Below are 20,294 nucleotides of genomic sequence, written 5' to 3' on the forward strand. Positions count from 1 at the left end.
CTGCTTTACTTCAAGTGAGAGAAGAGTGAAAGCAGTAGAAAACTTCAGAAAAATTAATTGTTTTTAACTTTGCACCATTTTTCTTTTCTCATCTTCTCGTAAAGAAATACAAACTGACAGTTCAATATCTTTTGCATACAAATGCCTGGCAAACCAATATGCAAGTTGAAATGCCAAGTGAAAATTTATTAAATAATAATAATAATTTAAATAAATTATTTAAAATAACAACTGTCCAGTTGCTTTCTTTAAAACATACATGCTTAACCTATAAGTAACAAAATATAGTACCACCTTTGGAAATACCATCTATGAAAATCCTTTGGTTAAATTATTGCAAAGGAGTGAGACATATTTGCAGAGACTAAGGAAGAGTCTCTATTAGCAGTCCATATGGAAACTGGGATACAAAATATTCTAGGAAAAACCAAACCAACCAGGGATTGATAAAGATGATCAAACTAAAAAAGAAAAGGGAATAAAGCTGTATATTATATAAATAATTTTTAAATAAAGTATATTTCATGAGGCAGAAACCTTACCAATAGCTCACCAAGGTGGCATAAGTCTTTGAAAAAGTCTCACTGTATCTGTCCCTTGATTTTGCTGCCAATAAACAATTACAGAAAGTTTCTCTCACCATTAAATTTCTAGCCTGCTCCTCAACAGAAAATATTTCAATAACGTTACCTAAAGAGGAATATCATCTTTCTTGAAATAATTACTTATAGTTCAGTGGCAATAGGCGGTTTTCAGATTTTTGTCACCTACAGATCTCTTGATCTAGGCTGAGGTTTTGAAAGCCGTCATGCACATCTGGACATCGAGATTTTTCTCCTTTGACTTCTCAATACCAAGACACCTTCATAGCACACCATCTTGGCTTTTATTGAGAGGCAGAAATGTGAAATCAAGAAAGAAAGCCTAAAAAAGAACTTCAGATATCAGGTTGAACTATGACTGGAGGCAAAATATTTTCTGTGCAAAGGCTTTGGTAAAAGAGCAGTTTAACCAAAGAAGATTCTTAAATTTTGGGAAAACGATATGTCTTACTTGAGAAACTGTTACTGCAAATTTGGCCAAAACATTCTAATTTCTAAAATGCAATGAAGAGAGCTTGACTTTGCCAGACCTGACACACAGCACCATATCAAAGATCTCTGAGTTGAGCACAACCAAGACATCAAAGGTCCCCAAAATCTAAACCCTGCCTTGCCTGAACAAATGAAATGGAGCAGAAGATTTAAACTTGATGAGGCAAGTAAAAGTTAAAATTCAAACCAAAAACCTACTTGTGATTTTCAGGACGCATTATTTTCAGTCTTAACCTCAGTGACTTCCTGGACTGAAATGAGACAGCCCTGTCTATCCCCCTGGAAAGCCTCCTTCAACCCACCAGTTCAGAGTCTGGGTTTGAACAAGTCTCCTGCTGTTCTTCCAAGGGATCTCCCAGTTTCTTTTCCTGCTGTAGGTCCCTCTCACTGCCCTTTCCCTTCCCTGTCACATCTTGCACCTGCAGTTATTTTGTGGGTAATACATGTTTCATTCCTTCCAGGCTAAAACCACCCTTGCCCTAAAAGGGACAAGCTGGCAGACAACTTTTTTCTCTGCTGCTTAAACACATCCTCTTATGATACACATACACTGAACTCAAAGAGGGTCAAATGATCGTATCTCAATCCCATTATTCTCTTAAGCTTTAGATGTTTAAGGAGGAAGAAGTTTTGTGCTAATTAGTTATATCTTTTAAAGACATCATCTATTCGCAGTGAGAACCCTCTGGAGGAGGGCTTTTTTAAAGAAAAATAGCTTAATATTTTGAAATAAAAGGACATTTTTCTTAAATCCTTTTCTATAAAATATACATGACTAAATTAATCTGTATTAACTAGGCAGCTAAATCCCTGCATAGGAAACCAAAGATATTATTTAACTGTCAAATCAGTTTCAAAGAGATATATTTAATTCAATAAAATTAATTTGGTCAGATATGAAACAGATCCCCAGAGATCTGCTGTACTGTGTTAACATTTACATCATGCTCTTGCTATAGTAGCAGAATCCAGTTTTTTTCACTGTGAGACTTGTTCCCAAATATACCCACGTACAGCAAATATATATGGTATACACGACATTGATTAGACAGGTGCCTCAGGAAAGTTTTCAGGAACTTTCTAAATCAGTAGTCAGATGTCTGTGACAATTACATAGGATGAGTACACTTGAAAAAAAGGGCCTGTTCTTGTCAATTTACCCAAAAACAGGCTGAAGTCAATAATTTAATGAATCTAAAGCTTCGATCCCATCGATGTTTAGGCTCAGATGTAGCTTCAACTCAAGCTGCTAACAGTTGTAGGATCATATAAGAATGCTTAGAATTTACATGTTTGCATTTGCTTAATTTTTCCTTATATGACATTTATTACTTTTTAAACAACGACATTAATTTCCTTATATGACATAAATTACTTTTTAAATAATTATCAATCATAATTAATTATGATTAATTCTTGGCATAATTTTTATAAACCAAGGGTGACCACAATGGACTATTGGCATGTGGGTGAGTACAGACTTCATAACTCTTCTAAAACATGGACCAAACACCATGGCTGATTTTTCAAAGCTACAGTCTCATTTCTTTATGCCATATTATACCACATTTGCTCTTGTGTACCCCATCACCTGGGCTGTGATTTGCAATACAATTTAGTCTGAGTCTTTTCCTAGCACAGGGTTAATTGACTTATTCCTTCTGCCTTTCTTTTTGCCAACATCGTCAAACAAATATCTACAATATGCCGTGTCTTAATGTTTTGACTTTCTTTGACTAAATATGCTAATGAAAATCTTTAATCAACTTTCAAGCCTAAAAGAAGTCTTCCATTCCTTGGATTCATACTAGCATAGTAGTTACATGCTCTGCCAAAAACATTTTTCAGGAAATGGACCCAAAAAACTTTAGCACAAACTGGTATTAAAATCCCATTGAAAAATTAGGATGAATAGGGGGTTGGGTGTCATGATCTGTTAAAAAAACAAAACCTGAGAAATCTCCAAAAGGCATTCAGTAGGTTGTGTGCTAATGAAGTGTGGCTGACTGGTTTCTGTGCGATTGCTCCCAGTAACATTCTTTGAGAAAAGCCTTTGAACAAACAAACAAATGTACCTTTCTTGAAGAATAAGTTTGTTTTCCTTCTTCCAGAAGTCTTTGAAGTCAGAACTGAATTCATGCCAAATACTGAAGAAAGAATGTGGGGACACCTCCTTCTCGCCATTTTTGGTTTCATACAGAAATAGGCTGTAGTTTCCAAAAAGCTGTCAAAGAAAGCAGAAAAAGCAAATGCTTCTGTACCCACGGATGTATTTTTTTTTTTTTTTTTACCTTGACACTGACATAGTATTTCATTATTCTTGGTAGCAGATCTAAAACAAAAAAATATAAAACCATAACAGTTCTGAGCTCTTCATATACAAGTAGCTCTTCATATACAATGTAAGATGATTCTTCAGTAAAGTCAGGATCTGGAATTTAACAGTTTCTAGTTTTGACCAAAGTATTTTTCATTTCAAAAGCTAAAATGAACACACTGTCTACAGCCCTGCAAATCCAGATATCCACACCCACCCATATATTGCTTTTCTGTTGTGTTTAAAGCTGTTTTCAAAACACAGAGTCAAGGCCCATAACGGACTGTAAATAAACTTCTTCAAGTTCTGTTAGATCTGTGCTACAACACAATGGCTTAGGCTGGAGCCTACACAGAAATATTAAAACTCAAACCTGCTTTGTACTAAACAAGAAATGACACAACAGAAAACTTGGCCCAGGAGCAGCAGTGCTAGAAAACAGGTGCCCATTGTGACTCTACCAGAACAATCCAACAATCCCTTCTGAGCACAGCAAGAGTAAAATTAGTGTTGCAAACACATGAGCTACTCCTCAAGTAAAAGCTACTCCTGAAATGCAAAGGTCAAATTTCCCACACTGAGCGAGGACTGTGACTGCAACTAAAATTTAATGTAATTCTGAGTTTGAATTGCTTGTATTTTATTTCAGGAATCTTACAGGAAGATACAGAATAATTATTTTTAAAAATATTGCTTGATAAACTATTATTTAATTTGGTTATTTCACTGTACAATTTGTAAATATTTGAGGTTTTAGGAATATTTTCCTGATCTGAAGCTCAACATGCAAGCCACTGAAGAATTGCCTATTTTATGAAAAATGCAATAAAGAAATCTCACTTGAAATATAATTGAAGGTGCTTTGTTCACTGATCTCTTACTATTCATTGACTCCTACGATAATTTTTTCTGAATCATACATCACAGTTTTCATCACTTTAATTATGGGGGAAAATCCAATTCCAGCTAAATGGATGGAAATGTAATTTTAGTCATAGAAGTTACATTTCATTCATGGACTATGATGGTGAAAAGAACATAGACAGATTCAAACCATTCAGAAGGGTCACTCTCACAAATTCTGCAAGAAAATGTTTACCCTAATTCTCAAACTTGAATATTCCAGTTGTTTGCCCAACCTGAAAAATGAGCACCTATATTATCATATTGCTGAATAAAAACCCCTACATCTCACAAATTTAGCGTCAATTTACCAACCAAATTTTACAATCACATTTTTCTCCTAATTTGAAATTCATTTGTCCATCTGCTGAAGCAAACAGAAGATGTTGAGTAACAAAGAGGTAACACATAAAATATAGAAAACATCCTCATTTTTTAACTTATGACATTGGTACTCAAATGCCACCTTACCTCATCATGTAATTTCTTCAGCTCTCTCAGCCTACTATGGTACTCTGTTCTGTAACTCAGTGTTTGGTGCAATAATTGCAGAACAGGATGGGTTCTTTTGTGGGCTTGGTTTGGGTATTTTTTCAAATTATTTATTATGATTGATACTACTGATTAAAATACTCCATTTTTTTGTTTATATTTTCCCCACAGTTTTATACTGGGAAAGATATTTATCATCTATCCTCTGATTCCACAGAATCCCCCGAAAAGAAGATCCCTGACATTGCAGAAAGCTGCACTGTTTTAAACTTCTTTCTATTGCCTCATATTTTCAAACTTTTTGCAAGACTGCAAATGTTATCAGGGAGGTATTTTTTCTCCCAGTCTCTTCCCCTAGACTTAGAGCTCTGCACCTGGCCAGTGGGAAAGTCATATCAAAGGTTCATTTGAATTCTCAGGAATGAACCGACATATTTTTGGAGGAATATGAGGGATAAAGAACAAGAAAAGAAATCTTGAGGCATCAGCTATGTCAATGACTTATTTTGAAGAAGCTCTTTGAATGAAGTCCATAAATGATTTGCAAAACAGAGAAAGACAGAATTTCATATAAAAAACCCTTGTTTTGAGAAATGTTTAAAACAAAATCTTTAAAACATTTTGCAAATGACAATGATGAGAAAAGAATTTGACAGTGAATGGCAATCCCAAGTAATGCTTTAATACATGAGATTAATGAGCAAGAATTCCATCACAGGAAAACATCCCAGAAAATGAAATTCATACTGTATAAGGAAATTCTTTAAAAAATAAAATTATATATATATATATAAAACCAGCACTAGTATCTGAGTGCAGGAGGAGGGAGGAGATAACCAGTGTTTTTTCTCTGGTGATGGAAACCTCCCTGAGGACTACTTGTATAACCACTGCAACTTACACATTCATACAGCTGTGTCTAACAGCTGTAACATAATTACTAGGTTTACAGAAAGCAGAGAAATGCTCATACAGGTTGCTTGACTCCCTAGCAGTTAGTTTGGGAGGTTAGGAAAATTAGTTGTCTGGGAAATGTGAAACAGCAGCAGCATAGCAGGCTGTCATTGTTAGTATGTCACACGTTTCTAATGCCCAGTAACAATGCACAAGACATCATCTGCAACACAACAATACTTCAGGGGACAAATCTCCATGAATCAAAATATTTTTGGTACATGCAGATCAAAGCAGTCAAGACAGTTGCCATATTTTTTCCAACCAGAGAGGTCTACTGTTCTTTAGCATTAAAGTCTCTTGGAGTTCATTTAGAAGACATATGGAAACCTGCTTGCTATACATGTGATGCTGTCATTCTTGTAGTACAAGACAGAATGGCATAATTCATACATGAAAGACAAAGCAAATAAAGCCAAGCCAAACACATCAAATAATAAAACATGACAGCAATAAATCCTCTCTGTTACCATGGTCTTTAAATATTTGATTTGGAAATGTTACATATGTCAAACTAGACATATCTCAAGGCTAATTCCAGGAGAGGATATGCATTTTAAATACAAAGAGTAATTTGGATGACATTGCCATAGCCCCAAGACTAGATACAATCCTTTCAGATCTCAGCCGGGCAGTAAATAACTTAAATATCTCTGGTGCTTTTCTCTGGGACAAGCCATTTCAAATTTTTCTGCGCATTATTTAGCAGACTTGTTTCAAAGTATCTGCAAATACCATTGTCACTCTTCTTAACCGTGCATCACATAGACATTTTGAATCAAAGAGGGGACTAGTTATTAAAAGCCTTTTGTTCCTATACTCAAATTACTTTCTGCATCATACACACTTGGGAAACTCATCTGACCTGTTCGAATTTCATTCACCTATCTGCAAAATTAAACATTTATTTTGAAACAAGTACTGCAAAGCTTGTTAGTGTCCATTTCTCAAGTGAAAAGGTTCATACTTATCCATACTCTTTCTGAGAGTCTTAAAGGAAAAGAATGTGCATTAGAGAAGATCTCTGAGTCATGGAAGAGGGAAAGAAGGGCATGCAACTTAGTTCAGGATTAGAAGAGGTAAAGGAGGTCACTCACTGCCTTTGCTTCTAACAGCCTGATTTTTCAAGCACGATTAAAAATAAAGACAGAGATGTTCACACTACCATCCTACCCTGACATGGCAAAACCCAGAAATCTTTAAATAGGATTCAGACTGGGCTTCTATCCTTTGTGCTGGCCCTGAAGGAGAATTAAACACATCATGTTTCTCTAAACATGGAAGAGTTGCTCATCTCTGACAAGTAAGGAAGGAGTAAGATCAGTAAAGACGGTTAGCTCCTTTTCTTCCTTTCTTGTCTTCTAATGTCTTTGGTTCAAGTGTTTGGGTAATCCAGAAAAATCACTTCAGACTGATGTCTGAACTCACTGCTTACTCAAATGTGGAAATCTGATGAATGAATCACTGGACTTTTATGTGTGCTCCCTTGAGTATAACTATGAGTCTATGAAAGTGATTTTTCTATTTGGAGGGAAGAAAGGAACAGATGTCCTAACAGCCAAACCAAAATTAATCATATGAAAAAGAAAATAAGCTATTCACATTGCAAATGACTTATTGACAGCAATACTAGCTAACAGATCTGATCCATTAGAAATATTTTAAGAGCAGCCATGGATTATTAAGCTTTTTTTCCACTCCATTCTGAAAACAGCTAGGAAAACGTTGCAGATAATGATTCCAAATCAAGCCTGCTGTCTGGGATGCATTGGCTGGTTTTTGAATATGTACAAAAGCAAATCAACAATTCTAAGACAGCAGTAGTTTCATCTCAGCATTATTTGATCAGGCTTCCTTAGCCAAACAAACAGCAAAGTAACCATAGGTACAGACATGCCCTGGCTGACCTTTCTGAGAATGCTGAACACACGCACAAACACACGTGCCTGTTTCCCCATGCAGCAAACTAAACCACCCGCAAGGAAAAAGTTTTGCTCCAACGTGAATTTAAAAGCAGAAAAAAATGTCTCTATTCCACACTGTTTAACAGACTACGTATTTTGGTTGAAGTTTGAACGTGGATATTCTTTTCTATTTTGGCTTTATAAATCTCTAAGCATCACTTGTGTACGTTAACCTTTAGTGTAAATGGTGTAACTTGTTACTTTTGGGAAACAGTTGTGTTTCAGAAGCAGTTCTAAATCAGGCTAAAACTAGTGAAGTACCTTTTAGCTCAGTTAAACTCAAAAAAAATTTAGAACACATTCTACTAAAAGAAAGAAGGTAAAAGGGAAATAAAAGACTAAATGTGCCCTCCTACTACTTTAAATCTGACACGAGTCTTATTTAAAGCCAAACCGGCTTTAAAGTTGATGGGCATGTAAGCCTGTTCACAGTGGTTGATCCTGAATTGTTGACTACATATAGAAGGTGAATACAATATATAGGTAACAGTATTTGCTTCCTGGATGCTAATTTGAATCATCATGTTAGTATTAGTATTTGGTTTGTTTTATAAAGAGGCCAAGGCTTTGTTCTATTTGTATCTCTATGTATCTATTTTCTTAATGTCTTCAATATCTGAAAGCAAGAGTAATCTTCAGACAGAACACCAACCAGTTCAACAAGGTCACACAAAATTATGTAAAATAAAAGAGTACAGTGTCCTGATGACTGAAACTGCACAAGACCATTAGGAAACTTTATATGGACAGCATTCTATGAAGGCTGTAATTTTCTAGTGATGCATTTTGTTGAAGGTCCTTCTCTGTACTATAACTTTACATTACTTTCCTCACCTTTTCTTTGCTTTTTTAAAAAAGTATTATTTCCTCTCCTCAGTGCTTTCTCTTATTCTGCATAATTATAAGTGAAAAAATGCAAAAAATAAGTACAGGTTCATTCAAGATATCTAGTACCTAAATGCTGGTAGAAGTTTCTTGTCCTTTTATTTCCCCCTTTTTTATAAAGGAAGAAAAGCAACTTTCTTATAACAAAAAGAAAGTTAAGATAATATGCCAGCTTAAACTAGCTGCCAGAATCATTAATCTTTTCTTTCATTTGCCAATTTATTTGTGTAACTATGTATTTTGTAATATTGTTCCTTAGAAAACAAAGGTCTCAAGAGATTTTTCCTTCCCTCTAAAAAAAAACCTGCCAAACATTTGCAATGTTTTGAATCCTAAGTCATCTCCCTCATGCCTGGTCCTTTGCCTCCTATTAATTCGTATTAAACAGAAACGTTTTCTATTGCTTCAACCATATGAAAATTAGCAGCTTCAGGAACAGAAAAAAACCCCCAACAAAACCCAACCAACCAACCAAAACAACAACAAAAAACAAACAAACAAACCAAAAACAAATCCCCCAAAACAACACCTCTACCTTTGAACCACCACCTTTTTTTTCTCCCAACAAAAAACATCCAATAGTAAGAACAGAAAATTATGTTTTGACAGGACGGTCAGTCTCGTTCATGAGAATTTTAACACTCCCCCTCCCACCATTAGAAATGCTTTACAACTTTAATGATCATCTACAATGATCAACATTATCATTGTACGTAATTAATAATAACACAAATGCAGAACTTCCATATTTTAGACTAATGGCAGCAGACCCTGTAACTGAATGCTGTCACATATATTATGTCACAGACTGTTAAATTCAATAGGTATTAGCACTATAGGACTGTATTTGCAGTTAAACATTCTGGGAAAGATAAAATTTTAGGAAGACTGATGATCACATGGTGTTAATAGCAAATAAACCCTTCCCATATCAGATTGCCATTTCAACCTCAATTTAAACTATTATTCCAGATCCTTCTATTCATTTAATTAAATGGGATATTTCTTATTCCTGTCTTTCAGGAACAAACTGCCTCATAATAGCAGGTTTCAGACCAGCAAATAAAAAAACATAACTAAATTAAATTATACTTTTGTTGAAAGAAGAATGTGAGCACTGAGTCTTTCAAAACCTTTATTTTCAAAAATATTTTTATTAGATCTAGATTAAGGTATATTGGTTAGGAATGATGAAATTTGCCTAATCAATTCTTGTTGCTTATATGTTCTGGAAACATTAGACTATCAGGGATCACAGTAAACAGTACATTTAAAAGGCATTCTGCAAGATCTTCCCTCACTGGTTTAATTATTTTTCAATTTGTATTTTTACTCTTGTTCATCTCTAAAACAATAGGCTACAACCTGGTCCCTCTATATGTTTCAGTTGGGTTTGGGCTGTTTCCGGGTTTTTTGCATTATTCTGATGTAAACAAGTGCTCCACTGTTATAACAATACCATATTTTATCCAAGGTGGCACAGGATTAGGTGTTAAATTTTATCAGGAGTGAGCTACCTTGGCAAATGGAACTTTTCCGGTGAGAAAAAAGTACTGTGGTACTGTGCTGAAAAAGCCATTCTGCATATACAGAGTCAGATTCCAGCCATTTGAAAATCAAAGGTCAGGTCATGTAGGTTAGAAGTATTTTTGCTACCTTTGTTATATCACGTCCAAGCATTTTTCAGCTACATCCCACCCAGTAACTGGGTTTTATATGAACTAAATTCTGCTGTGAATATTTAAAGGTCATATTTCCATTCAAGAATATTATTCAGATAAAATATGAATTAAGATATACATTAGAAACAGAAGTAACTTTGTGTCTTTTTCTGCCTCTGACATTTGTATTCTAATAGGCCACTCCAAGAAAAAAGATTTTAAAAATCAAGCATTTTTTAGCGTGACTGTTCGAATGCATTTTTAAGTTGCATATGCTTTTTCCATGTAATTTTAAATGACAATTTAAAATCAGTTCAAATTTGCTCCTTGGCTTGAGGTAGTTAAAGCTCTCTAGATGCACTGGCATTAGCTGCAACCCATTGTTACCTTAATACTTTGCATAAATGTATAGGCTCTCTATCTTGGACTTTAATGTTTTTAATTCCTGTTAGCATGGATATCATGCCCATGCCTGCCAGCTAAGCTGCTCCAGACATATGGCTTGCTCTGTGTTAAGCTAGACACAGGCAATACAAGCGTGTAAAACAATACCATGTAATTTTGTGCACTGGAGAGTCAGGCCCAGTAACATATCCAAGAGAAAACTATTCTTCTTTCTTAACAAGACAAACATGTGAGCTCCAAACATATTATATAACCCTTGGCTGGTTGAACTTGAAGAAATAACAAGGTGCTGTTAGACACAGAATACAGTGGTAGAATGAATTTCAACAGCAGTGGTCTGACACAAAAGCTGCTGGCCTAAGTGCTATGAGAAACAGCTAAAAGCCTCATGTGAAAACCCAACTTGACTTCAGATCTTTCTATTAACACTCCTCATGTTCACTGGAGGCCTTCTAAGCCACCATTATTACTTAAAGAGGTTATTTTACATATGGAAGCAGTGCAGAACTGTTGTGCACTAAATACTGTGCTAAAAACTATTATGGCTTTTCAGTTTATTGATTACAGCCATAGCCTTGTAATCTGTCTGCTGCCATGGTGTGGCTCATTTTTATAACTGAAATTCATGAAGAAGAAAGGTCAGGATTATCTAAGAAAATAGTAAAAATTATATAATAGAAAAAGAATTTTTCTTAAATGCAGAGCAGATTATTTATCTATCTAGATGGAAACCACCATATGCTTTACAAAATTTAGGTACCCATATATTAACTCATCTCCAAGCATAATTCAGCATAAATAAATTTATATATATGCATTGACAAAAAATACACTCTAAATATAGCAAGTGAATGAATGTATAGGGGTTTTTTGGCATAATCATAATAATTTCTATTTTGGTGCTTAAGTCAAACCTAGGTTTCAGTTTCTGTTCTTTGAAATTTTTTCTTATAGACTAAAAATTATCTGAAATACGTGGGTATTATAGAACATCCTAGCATTTTAAAGGTCTTTTGATTCAGTTTCACCTTAACCCTTTGTGTTTGCTCTGGAGAGCATTCTTACTAAATTCATTGTGCAAGAGCTCTCTCTCCTTAACATGCATCCACTCAGATCATCATGGCCAGCACAATTATGAACAGAAGAAATCAATCCTTTGCTGAAAACAGAACTTTCCATGGGGGTTTTCCTATTCTTAGAGTCAATTATGACAAAATCCCATGAAGGGAAAGAAACTGAAAGACTTCAAACCTGTCTTGATGAACTGTCAGGTTGGAAAGGTCCTTATCTGCATTTTTCAAACCTCAAGCACTTAAGATTCAAGTAATCCCAATACATTCTCTTCATAGAAGTGAAAGAATATTTGTGTAGATGAGTACATAAAATGGACAGCATTTTCTGTAAGGATAGTCTAAATGAAAAGGTGGCAGCCACGGGAATTAACAGAAATGTTGTATTAAACAACCATATCACCTCTGGATTTGTAAATCATCAAGATTCATGCATCAAAGCATAGCTAGAGAAACCATGACGCACTGGCCTAAGAAACTATCTCATGTCTGGAGGAGCTGTTCCTATCCCTTCCAAGGAGCTTCTAGGTGTTTCTAGTCTGGGGTGACCACACCCTAATTTTTTGTTTAGGGTGAAGCGGAAGTTTTACCTCTTCCGCAGACTGATTTAGGCGGAACTATCTTTCAGGCAGCGGCTGAGAAAAGAAGTGGGTGAGGTTATCTCATGAGAAGCCCCATTTAAGACAGGTATCTGACCCAGGGAAGCTGTTTCTGAACTAGCTTCTTAAAGCAGTCAAGAAACAAGGCAATGAGGCTGAGGAACAAATCAAGGAAGAGCAAAAAGACAAATTTTTTTTCCCTAGTTACCTAATCTCCATCTATGCACAGTGGAAGTTTCAGCAGTAGGCTGAATCAATCCCTATATTGTGGATCGGCTTGTGGATGGCAGCCGTCCATCAGCTGGAAATTGTTATGGAAGGAATGACCTATATTTTGCAGATTATTACTGGATAGTTCCCAGATGAGTTAATACAGCAGTTGTGACCTAATTAGATCCCATCCCTGACCTTCTGCTTTTCTATTTGCACATGAGTGACAACAGCAACATAGTATTTTAATACTTAAATTGTAACGTACAGCAAGGAAAAAGGGACAACTCCAGTGGCAGATCAGCAAAAGAGAGTAAAAGAGATGCATTGCCCACATTTAAGTCACAGCTCTTGCAGATGCAAACATGGACTATGAAGGTCTGAGGAAACAATCTAACCAAAGAGCTCAGGTAGACAACATGATGAAAGAAAAGTCCTGCCGAACATAATCAGAAGCTGATGCACAAGGGAGAGGCACTGGAGCTAATCCCACTTACACACACGCACACAAGCGTTTTACTTCAGCTGCAACAGCTCAAGAGGAATATCTTGAATTTTTGAGGGCTACTCAGTGAAACCACCTGTTGAACATAAACTGGAAGCCAAAAAAAAAGTGACACATTGAAAGAATTAATTCTTTTTTTCTCACTAATTTTATAATCTACATGGTTCTTCTATTTTTCTCTCTTTTTTAGTCCTCAGTCTAATGCCAAAGCATTAGTTTTGGGTTGATCCAATTATTTTTAACTATTTTGTTATCAGGGTGTTAGCTGTATTGTATCAATGTATCAATACTATTTAGCTGTGTAGCTTGGTTGCACCTTAAACTTTATCTTTTACTGTAAGATCTAAGAATAAACCCTCTACCTGAACTTTAGAATAAGTTGCATATAAATCAGTTTACACTGCAGAATATTAGATCTCTGAATTGCACCCCCATCTGTTAGGAGTCATATTATCATTTGTTCATATTAACACTGAATGCCATTAAACACAAACTAATTTCAAACAAATAAAATAAAATTATTTTCAAAGCAAGTAGGCCAAAATCTTTAAAAGAAAATATAATGCTCTTACAGGCAAAAATCAATCATCTAAACGGTTAAGGACTTGTGTCACTTGGCAAATATTTTCAGAAAAGGACAAGGACTTCATCTTCCACGATAAGGCAAATTATCCGTATTTTAGAAGAGACTTTCTGACATAACTAAACTGCTGACTAAGTTTCCATTACTGCATATCTACTGGTCCTGATATTTTGTCAGAGACAGGATACTAAACTAGAATGATCCAAACTGTTTAACAGTCTGTAAGCTTCTTCTATACACATTTCCTCTGCTTAGCAAGTATTTACTTTTTGCTGATCCAACTAATGTATACCTATGGTCTGAAATGTATTACCCTTAGCAATTCCAGCCTACATGCTGGGAGCCACACAGCGAGAAACAGACATAACAGTGAAGCAACCAACAATAGATGAATGACCAAAGAGTAGTGAAAGACAGAGTCCAATAGCATATTCTTGCCTTTCAGCTAAAAGTTTTCTTCTGGCTTTTTTTTTTTAACTAAATACCTCTTCCATTCTAAGCTTTTCACCAGTTTATTTCTATCATTAACTCAATTTTCTCTTTAACTTTACAGTTCATTTTGGAAACAATCCAAAACATTGTGTGGAGGGTAGCGAGGTGGGAGGAACATTTAATGTTTTAAAGGATTACCAGACTTAGGTGCTACATTTCGAGGTGTTGCTTTTCAGCAGTGCCATTGTACCACAGTCTGCTATTTCTCTAAATGTCATCAACTTGTCAGTTCATAAGCAGGTGTAAACCTTTGTTCCTCCCCAAGTTCTCATGTTCAGTGATGTCAATGGAAGTCTGCAAAGAGTGTTATGTCAAGAATAGTGGGGTTTTTTGCAGGCAATTTAAAGGTAAACATTTCTCTTTAAAATTAATGTCATTTTGTTGCTACAGCAGAAGAAAGCAACAACACATTTCTAACTGGATTATTAAGTCCTGAAAACAGAAGAGGTGCCTGGGAGGCTGCACTCAGAAAGCACTTAAAAGCCCAAAAATCACTGGAATGTGCAAGTAATGGAAGCAAATTATAAAATAAACCAAATAAAATATCCAGACATGGGAGATGAGCATTCATACCAAGCCACACACATCCTAAATTCCCCACTTGATACTTACGTCAAAAGGCAAAAAGTCGTCTGTTTGACTTTTTATAAAACAAATATATATTCTCATAATGCACTGAGATTTACTAAATGAATTAAATTCTAGGATTTTTTTAAAATCAGTGATGTACAGAAAGTCAGGACAGAAAGTGGAATTTCTGTCTTTCCAGGTCTTGTTAGGCATCAGGAAAAACAGGTAAACAGTTTTAAGCCACCAGAGTATGGGACAGCTGACTTTGTGACTTACCACTTCAAGCAGGGCTTTACTACCTGAAATACTAAAAAACCCCCCCCCAACAACAACAACAACAACAACAACAACCACCACACCAAAATGGAAAAAGATCTTTAGTACTCTTTAACATTTCTTGTATAGGTTGTCTCTTACAGGGGTGGAATATGAGTTACTTATATGAATGTGAGTAACTGAACTACTTTCAGTGCTGCTGAACTAAATTTAGAATCAAATGCTCCATTGTTAGATTGAAAGATAGCAGGAAAAATTGAAGATCATCAATATATCCAAGATTATAATTCCCAAGGTGTTATTCCAAGAAGACACAAATGTTTGCAGATAAAGGGGAAGGAAAAGATCATCTTAACTGTTTCAGTGGAAGAGAGATCACTGTTACAAGTCTAGATTTATTTGCTTTTTAAAATATGTGAATCTGGACTCCTTCTAGGGAGATGAGAACTTAATATGGGTTAGGTATTATAAGAAAAAGTAATAAAGTTACATGATATTCCTCTAGAGTTGTTCAGGTAGCAAGGCACAGGATCAGGACCTTCAACTTCACTGAAAGGTGCTTCTAGTAACTTCAGCCAGGTTGTTTAGCTATTTGTTCTTCAGAAATGAAGTGCAAGAAGAGGAGTAACTAACTCATTTCTGATTATAAGTCTGCAAAATGGTATTTCTGCTGTGGCTACTGCCTTTCACCCTAGCACAGCAAACAAGGTATCACTTGTCATATTTTTTGGACAATAATTTTGTTGCAATCTTGGTTCCTACTTGCTGTGGACACTTTGATAAAAGTCTACCTCATTCTAAAACTGCATTAAGCATACCTGGAAACAATAATACTTCAATTTTTTTTATTGCTGCCTAAGTAAAATCACATCTCAAAAGACAAAAGATATTTAACACTAAGCAAATGAAAATATAGAAAAAAGAGAGCATATCTATAATACAAGTCTTGGGACAGAGGACATGATTTCAAATTTAAAAAGAGAAGAAAAAATAAAGGGGCACTAAATTGAGGACTCCTAAAATACAGAAGCCTCTCTTTCCCTTCCTCCTCTCTCTTTTCTGTTTACTTCTTTCACCTTCCCCCAAAGAGTGATTTTTGCTTTAGCTTGACAAGTATTTCACAGTTTCTCAAGCATTTAGCAATGAGGATCTAATTGGAAAGTGCCAGGTTCTTTCTTATTACACTTTATCAATATTGTTAAGGGAATGATGTAATTGTTTGGGGTTTGGTGAAGACATTCCATGTCACTTCAGTGTTAATACCAGGCTGGAGCCTTCCTTGTCTGCCTGCGTAAGCTAGATAAACATAGACCTGTGTGCTTTCTTCTCATCTCAGGATACTTACTCAGAGAGATCTTGGAACATATGCCTATTGCGAGCTAAACATTTCACTTTTCATTTTATCCATGTGCCAGAAATCCATTCCTTGGATAAACACTTTACATACTGACACTCTTAAAGTCACTAAACACGATAAATAAAGAGAGAATACATCATTTCAAAACTGATTAAACATTTTCCCACTTGTGACAAATGAACAGCTATATACTGCATGGAGTCCCTGGAGCAGACATTCCATTTTCTTTGTCTTCATTTTGTGAGTAAGATTAACTTTCCATTTCAGCTCTTCTATTGCACAACTGAGCTTTTTTAAAGTACACATTGCTGAATTTTCCCTAAATCATTATTCATTTTAGAAACATTTTGTTTTTGCTACAAGAGCTTTTCTTTTGGACTTTTGTATTGTAATGGTGACAAATTAACAAAGAAATAATAATTTTTAAAAAATCAGAGTTTTTAATGAAAGGTAAAGAAATGCTTCCATGCAGTAGACCTGAACTTATACATGGGCTGAAGTCATCCACTTCAACAAGGAAAATCCAAGCACATTAATCACATTAACTTTGCTCCATCTAATCCATCACTTTTCCTTGCACTACTTGCTTATCTAGTCATCCAATGCACTGCTATCTACCTATGATTAGTCAAATGAAACAAATCTCTTATTTAGCTTCTTAAGCTCCTATCATCTTTTTCACCCACCCCTGCCAAAAATGACCCCAAGCATTTTATTTCCAAGTTAAATTAAAAATCTTATTGAAATAATCACACATCATATTAAAACTATATGAAGCTGTCTTCAGTGTTCTAACAAATACCACTAATCTGATCAAGAATTTCAGTGGCAAGGTGGAAGGAAGAAAGAAAATATCCTTGCTAGATATTCACAGAAAGGAGCAGCAACGAAGCAGAATTTTCTTCTTTGAAAAACTGTGTAAAAGCAGCTGGGAGAAGGAGGAACTAGATCAAGTCAGAAGAAACAGACCAAGCTAAACAAGAACCCATGGAGCCGTTTGGTCTCTTCCCCCATCAGTGTAATAAAACCAATACAAAGTTTTTGATATGATGGTTCCAGTCTTGCCAGGGAAAAAGATTAGAAGGGCAATTGACTTAGACACCGAAAGATCGTGATAAATCACAAGATTTCTGAACAGATTGAAGATTCCACTGTCAGTATATTCCTGTCACCCTTGGACTTGTATTCAAGGCTATTTTTGACAGGACAAATATTTTCCTTCAAAGAGCAATCAGAGATCACAAAAATCTCCTAACAGTACCATCTTCTCTCAAAGTTTTATTGCAAAGGAAAATTTTAAAGACAGAATTATGTAACTGAGCAGCTAAACAAACCCAAGAAATGTCAGGAATGCCTTTCATATACTCGAGAGAGAGGTACTACAGTAAACCAAAGCAATACCCTAATATTATCTCAGCTTGTTAGAGCACTGTGCAAACAGCACCAAGGTTGTGGGTTTGATCCATCTATGGGCCGTTCCTTTAGAAGCTGGACTTGATGATCCTGCAGACCCCTTCCAACTCAGAATACTGTGATTCTGTAGTGAAACTTAAGGGAACACAGAGCTGCTCAAAGCAGCTGTCTGTGAGTCTCTTATACTCCCTTTCCACACCATTATGGTGCAACACAAGGACCTATTCGTCTTACAAGTAAGGAGAGAGGTTCTTGAGGCACTCACTCCTCTTGACTTCCTTCCAGATGCTCCTTAGTACATGACCAAGGGAACAGAGGAAAAACATGACATTGTACCAGAAACGACATTGACCAACTGTGGCATTATTGCAGGTAGCAAATTTGGGTGTTGAGGCCAGAGAATGGCTAACAAACCATAGTAAACTAGAAAATTTTTAGTGATATTTTTAGAGGAATCCTATTTTACAAGCACAGGAAATGTGCTATATGAATACCTAATGAATAATACTTGCTTGGGGAATAGTAAATATCTCTCCAATCACCATGATTCTGGTGTATTATACGCAGTTTTCTCTCAGTCCAAACAGTAAACCCCGAATTTATTCTTACATAAGGTTAATGTATTTTCTGAAAGACAAGAATAATGTACAATACTTCTTTAAAGAGTTTCAATCTTTTTCATTGTCCAATTAAAATTGACCATAACTAAATATCACTTTCTTTCTGAGTGCATTTCTATACCATTCAAAAAACACATTAGTGCTGGCTATCAATACAGCAACAGCTAAAAAACCATATTTTTCAAAAAACAGTCTTACTACATTGCTCTTTCTTACCTTTGTGTGCTTCTGTCAGTGACTTCTCTTCATTTTCTTGGTCTATTTTGGCTGTAAAAATACAATCAAATAATTAGCAACAAGGCTAAATACAGAGATGTTTCAGGACAACTTTAATTAAAATATATCATGTTATTCAAAATTATTCAAAAAACTCAAATAATATGGGAACTTGTCTACCAAGGGAGGAAAAGCTGAGTAAAGAGCAGGAAGGATTCAGTCTTATAGCTTGCAATAACAAATGAAACTCTTTCCTGTCACTGTCCACACATCCATTAGTGAACCACTAGAGCTGTAGCAGGCCCATATTGACAACATGACTACTTTTATATCAATAGTATATAATCTGCTGATCAGGTGAAGGAAATTACAAATAAGAAAATGTCATTCCCCATGCATTGGTGAAAAAATTCTCTGTTTGCCACATGTTCTCTCATAATTTTTTGTACACGTTTCACTTAACTTAGATCATTAAAAGAACACTTAACAAAAAATCTACCAGAACGGGCAGGTCAACTTGGGCATCACCGATGTGCAAAGCAATTGGCAATCTGCTCTGTGCATGTGCTTAGGTTTATGTTCATGCAGTCATTCAGGTAATACAACTGAAATCTCATTTAAAGTCTGCAGGCTTAAGCAGAAAGCTCTTTTAATCTGGTACTTGATTCCCTTATCAGTCCACTAGACTTCTGGCTGCTAACTTGCAAGGAGAATTTTAGGATTCCCAAGAGTTAGAAAGTTTTGAAGCATGAAACTGTCCTGGTAACAAATGTCAGTGGTATAAAAAACACACAGTAATCTAAAAAAGAAGAAACCTTTCAGCTACTTTTAATCCACTTTCCCTACATAAATCTATATATTAATTCATTAAAATGATTATAGGTACATTGCCTTTGAAAAAGGAAACTCTGATTTTAAATTTGTTTAAAAATAAGCAAAGCAATGGCATCATTTGGATACAAACAAAATCACTAGTTTTCTTTTAAAATGTTTCAATCAACAGCAATTTACAAACATACACTCAAATAGGCATATAAAATCTGTAGCAAAGACAAAAAAAAATTTCCTTATGCTTTCCCCAGTCACAACAATGATCAGAGCTTTGTCTAGTGCTGCAAATGGTTTTTATTAGTAGCAATGTAGTCCTCTGAGCAGTAGCACTTCTGACTAGTGCCCGGATATTTGCAATGGAAAATGCATTTAGTAATCATTACTTGAAGACTTGAGCTCCATCACTGCTATCCTGAAAGTGAAAAAAAAGATACCAGCAAACCACAGAGAACTTGAGGGAGAGATGGGTAAATGTTCTCAAGGAAATTGAAGAGCACGTGAATCCTGCCTGATTACAGGTTTCAATACCGACTTGAAACTTGGCCCAGATTCTTAAGGAGGTTTGCAAGGGCTCACAACCCTTTTGAGTGAAGTTGAGCCCAGTGCTGAGTGAATTTGGGCTGACTTAGAGCTTTTCTTGAAAGCCTTGCATTGCTTTGGATAACAAATCAGGTGTATTGTGGCAGCTTTTACAGGATTTCATTTATACTTTATTTTTCATACTTTAGTACTGAAAATCAAGGTATAATCAGTAAAATCATGTAGTTCAAAAGAGAAGAAGCTGTGCACAAACCCTCTGGATTAAATGAGATCAAATATCTCATTCTGCATTAACACAAATCACAAAGTATCTGTAGATACAACTCTTAAAATAAAT

At 35.5% G+C, this 20,294-nt stretch overlaps 1 protein-coding gene across 1 annotated transcript in view; it reads right to left on the reverse strand.

The window, feature by feature from the left end:
• FMN2 (formin 2) overlaps positions 1 to 20,294 on the reverse strand; it is a 151,215-nt gene that overhangs the window by 12,830 nt on the left and 118,091 nt on the right. Inside the window, 4 exon segments of the mRNA XM_066314421.1 lie at positions 3,170 to 3,278; positions 3,281 to 3,426; positions 3,785 to 3,794; positions 18,587 to 18,637. Coding sequence (XP_066170518.1) covers positions 3,170 to 3,278; positions 3,281 to 3,426; positions 3,785 to 3,794; positions 18,587 to 18,637 — 316 coding nt within the window.

Source organism: Sylvia atricapilla, chromosome 3 (assembly GCF_009819655.1).
Source record: "Sylvia atricapilla isolate bSylAtr1 chromosome 3, bSylAtr1.pri, whole genome shotgun sequence".
Taxonomy (NCBI): Eukaryota; Metazoa; Chordata; class Aves; order Passeriformes; family Sylviidae; genus Sylvia; species Sylvia atricapilla.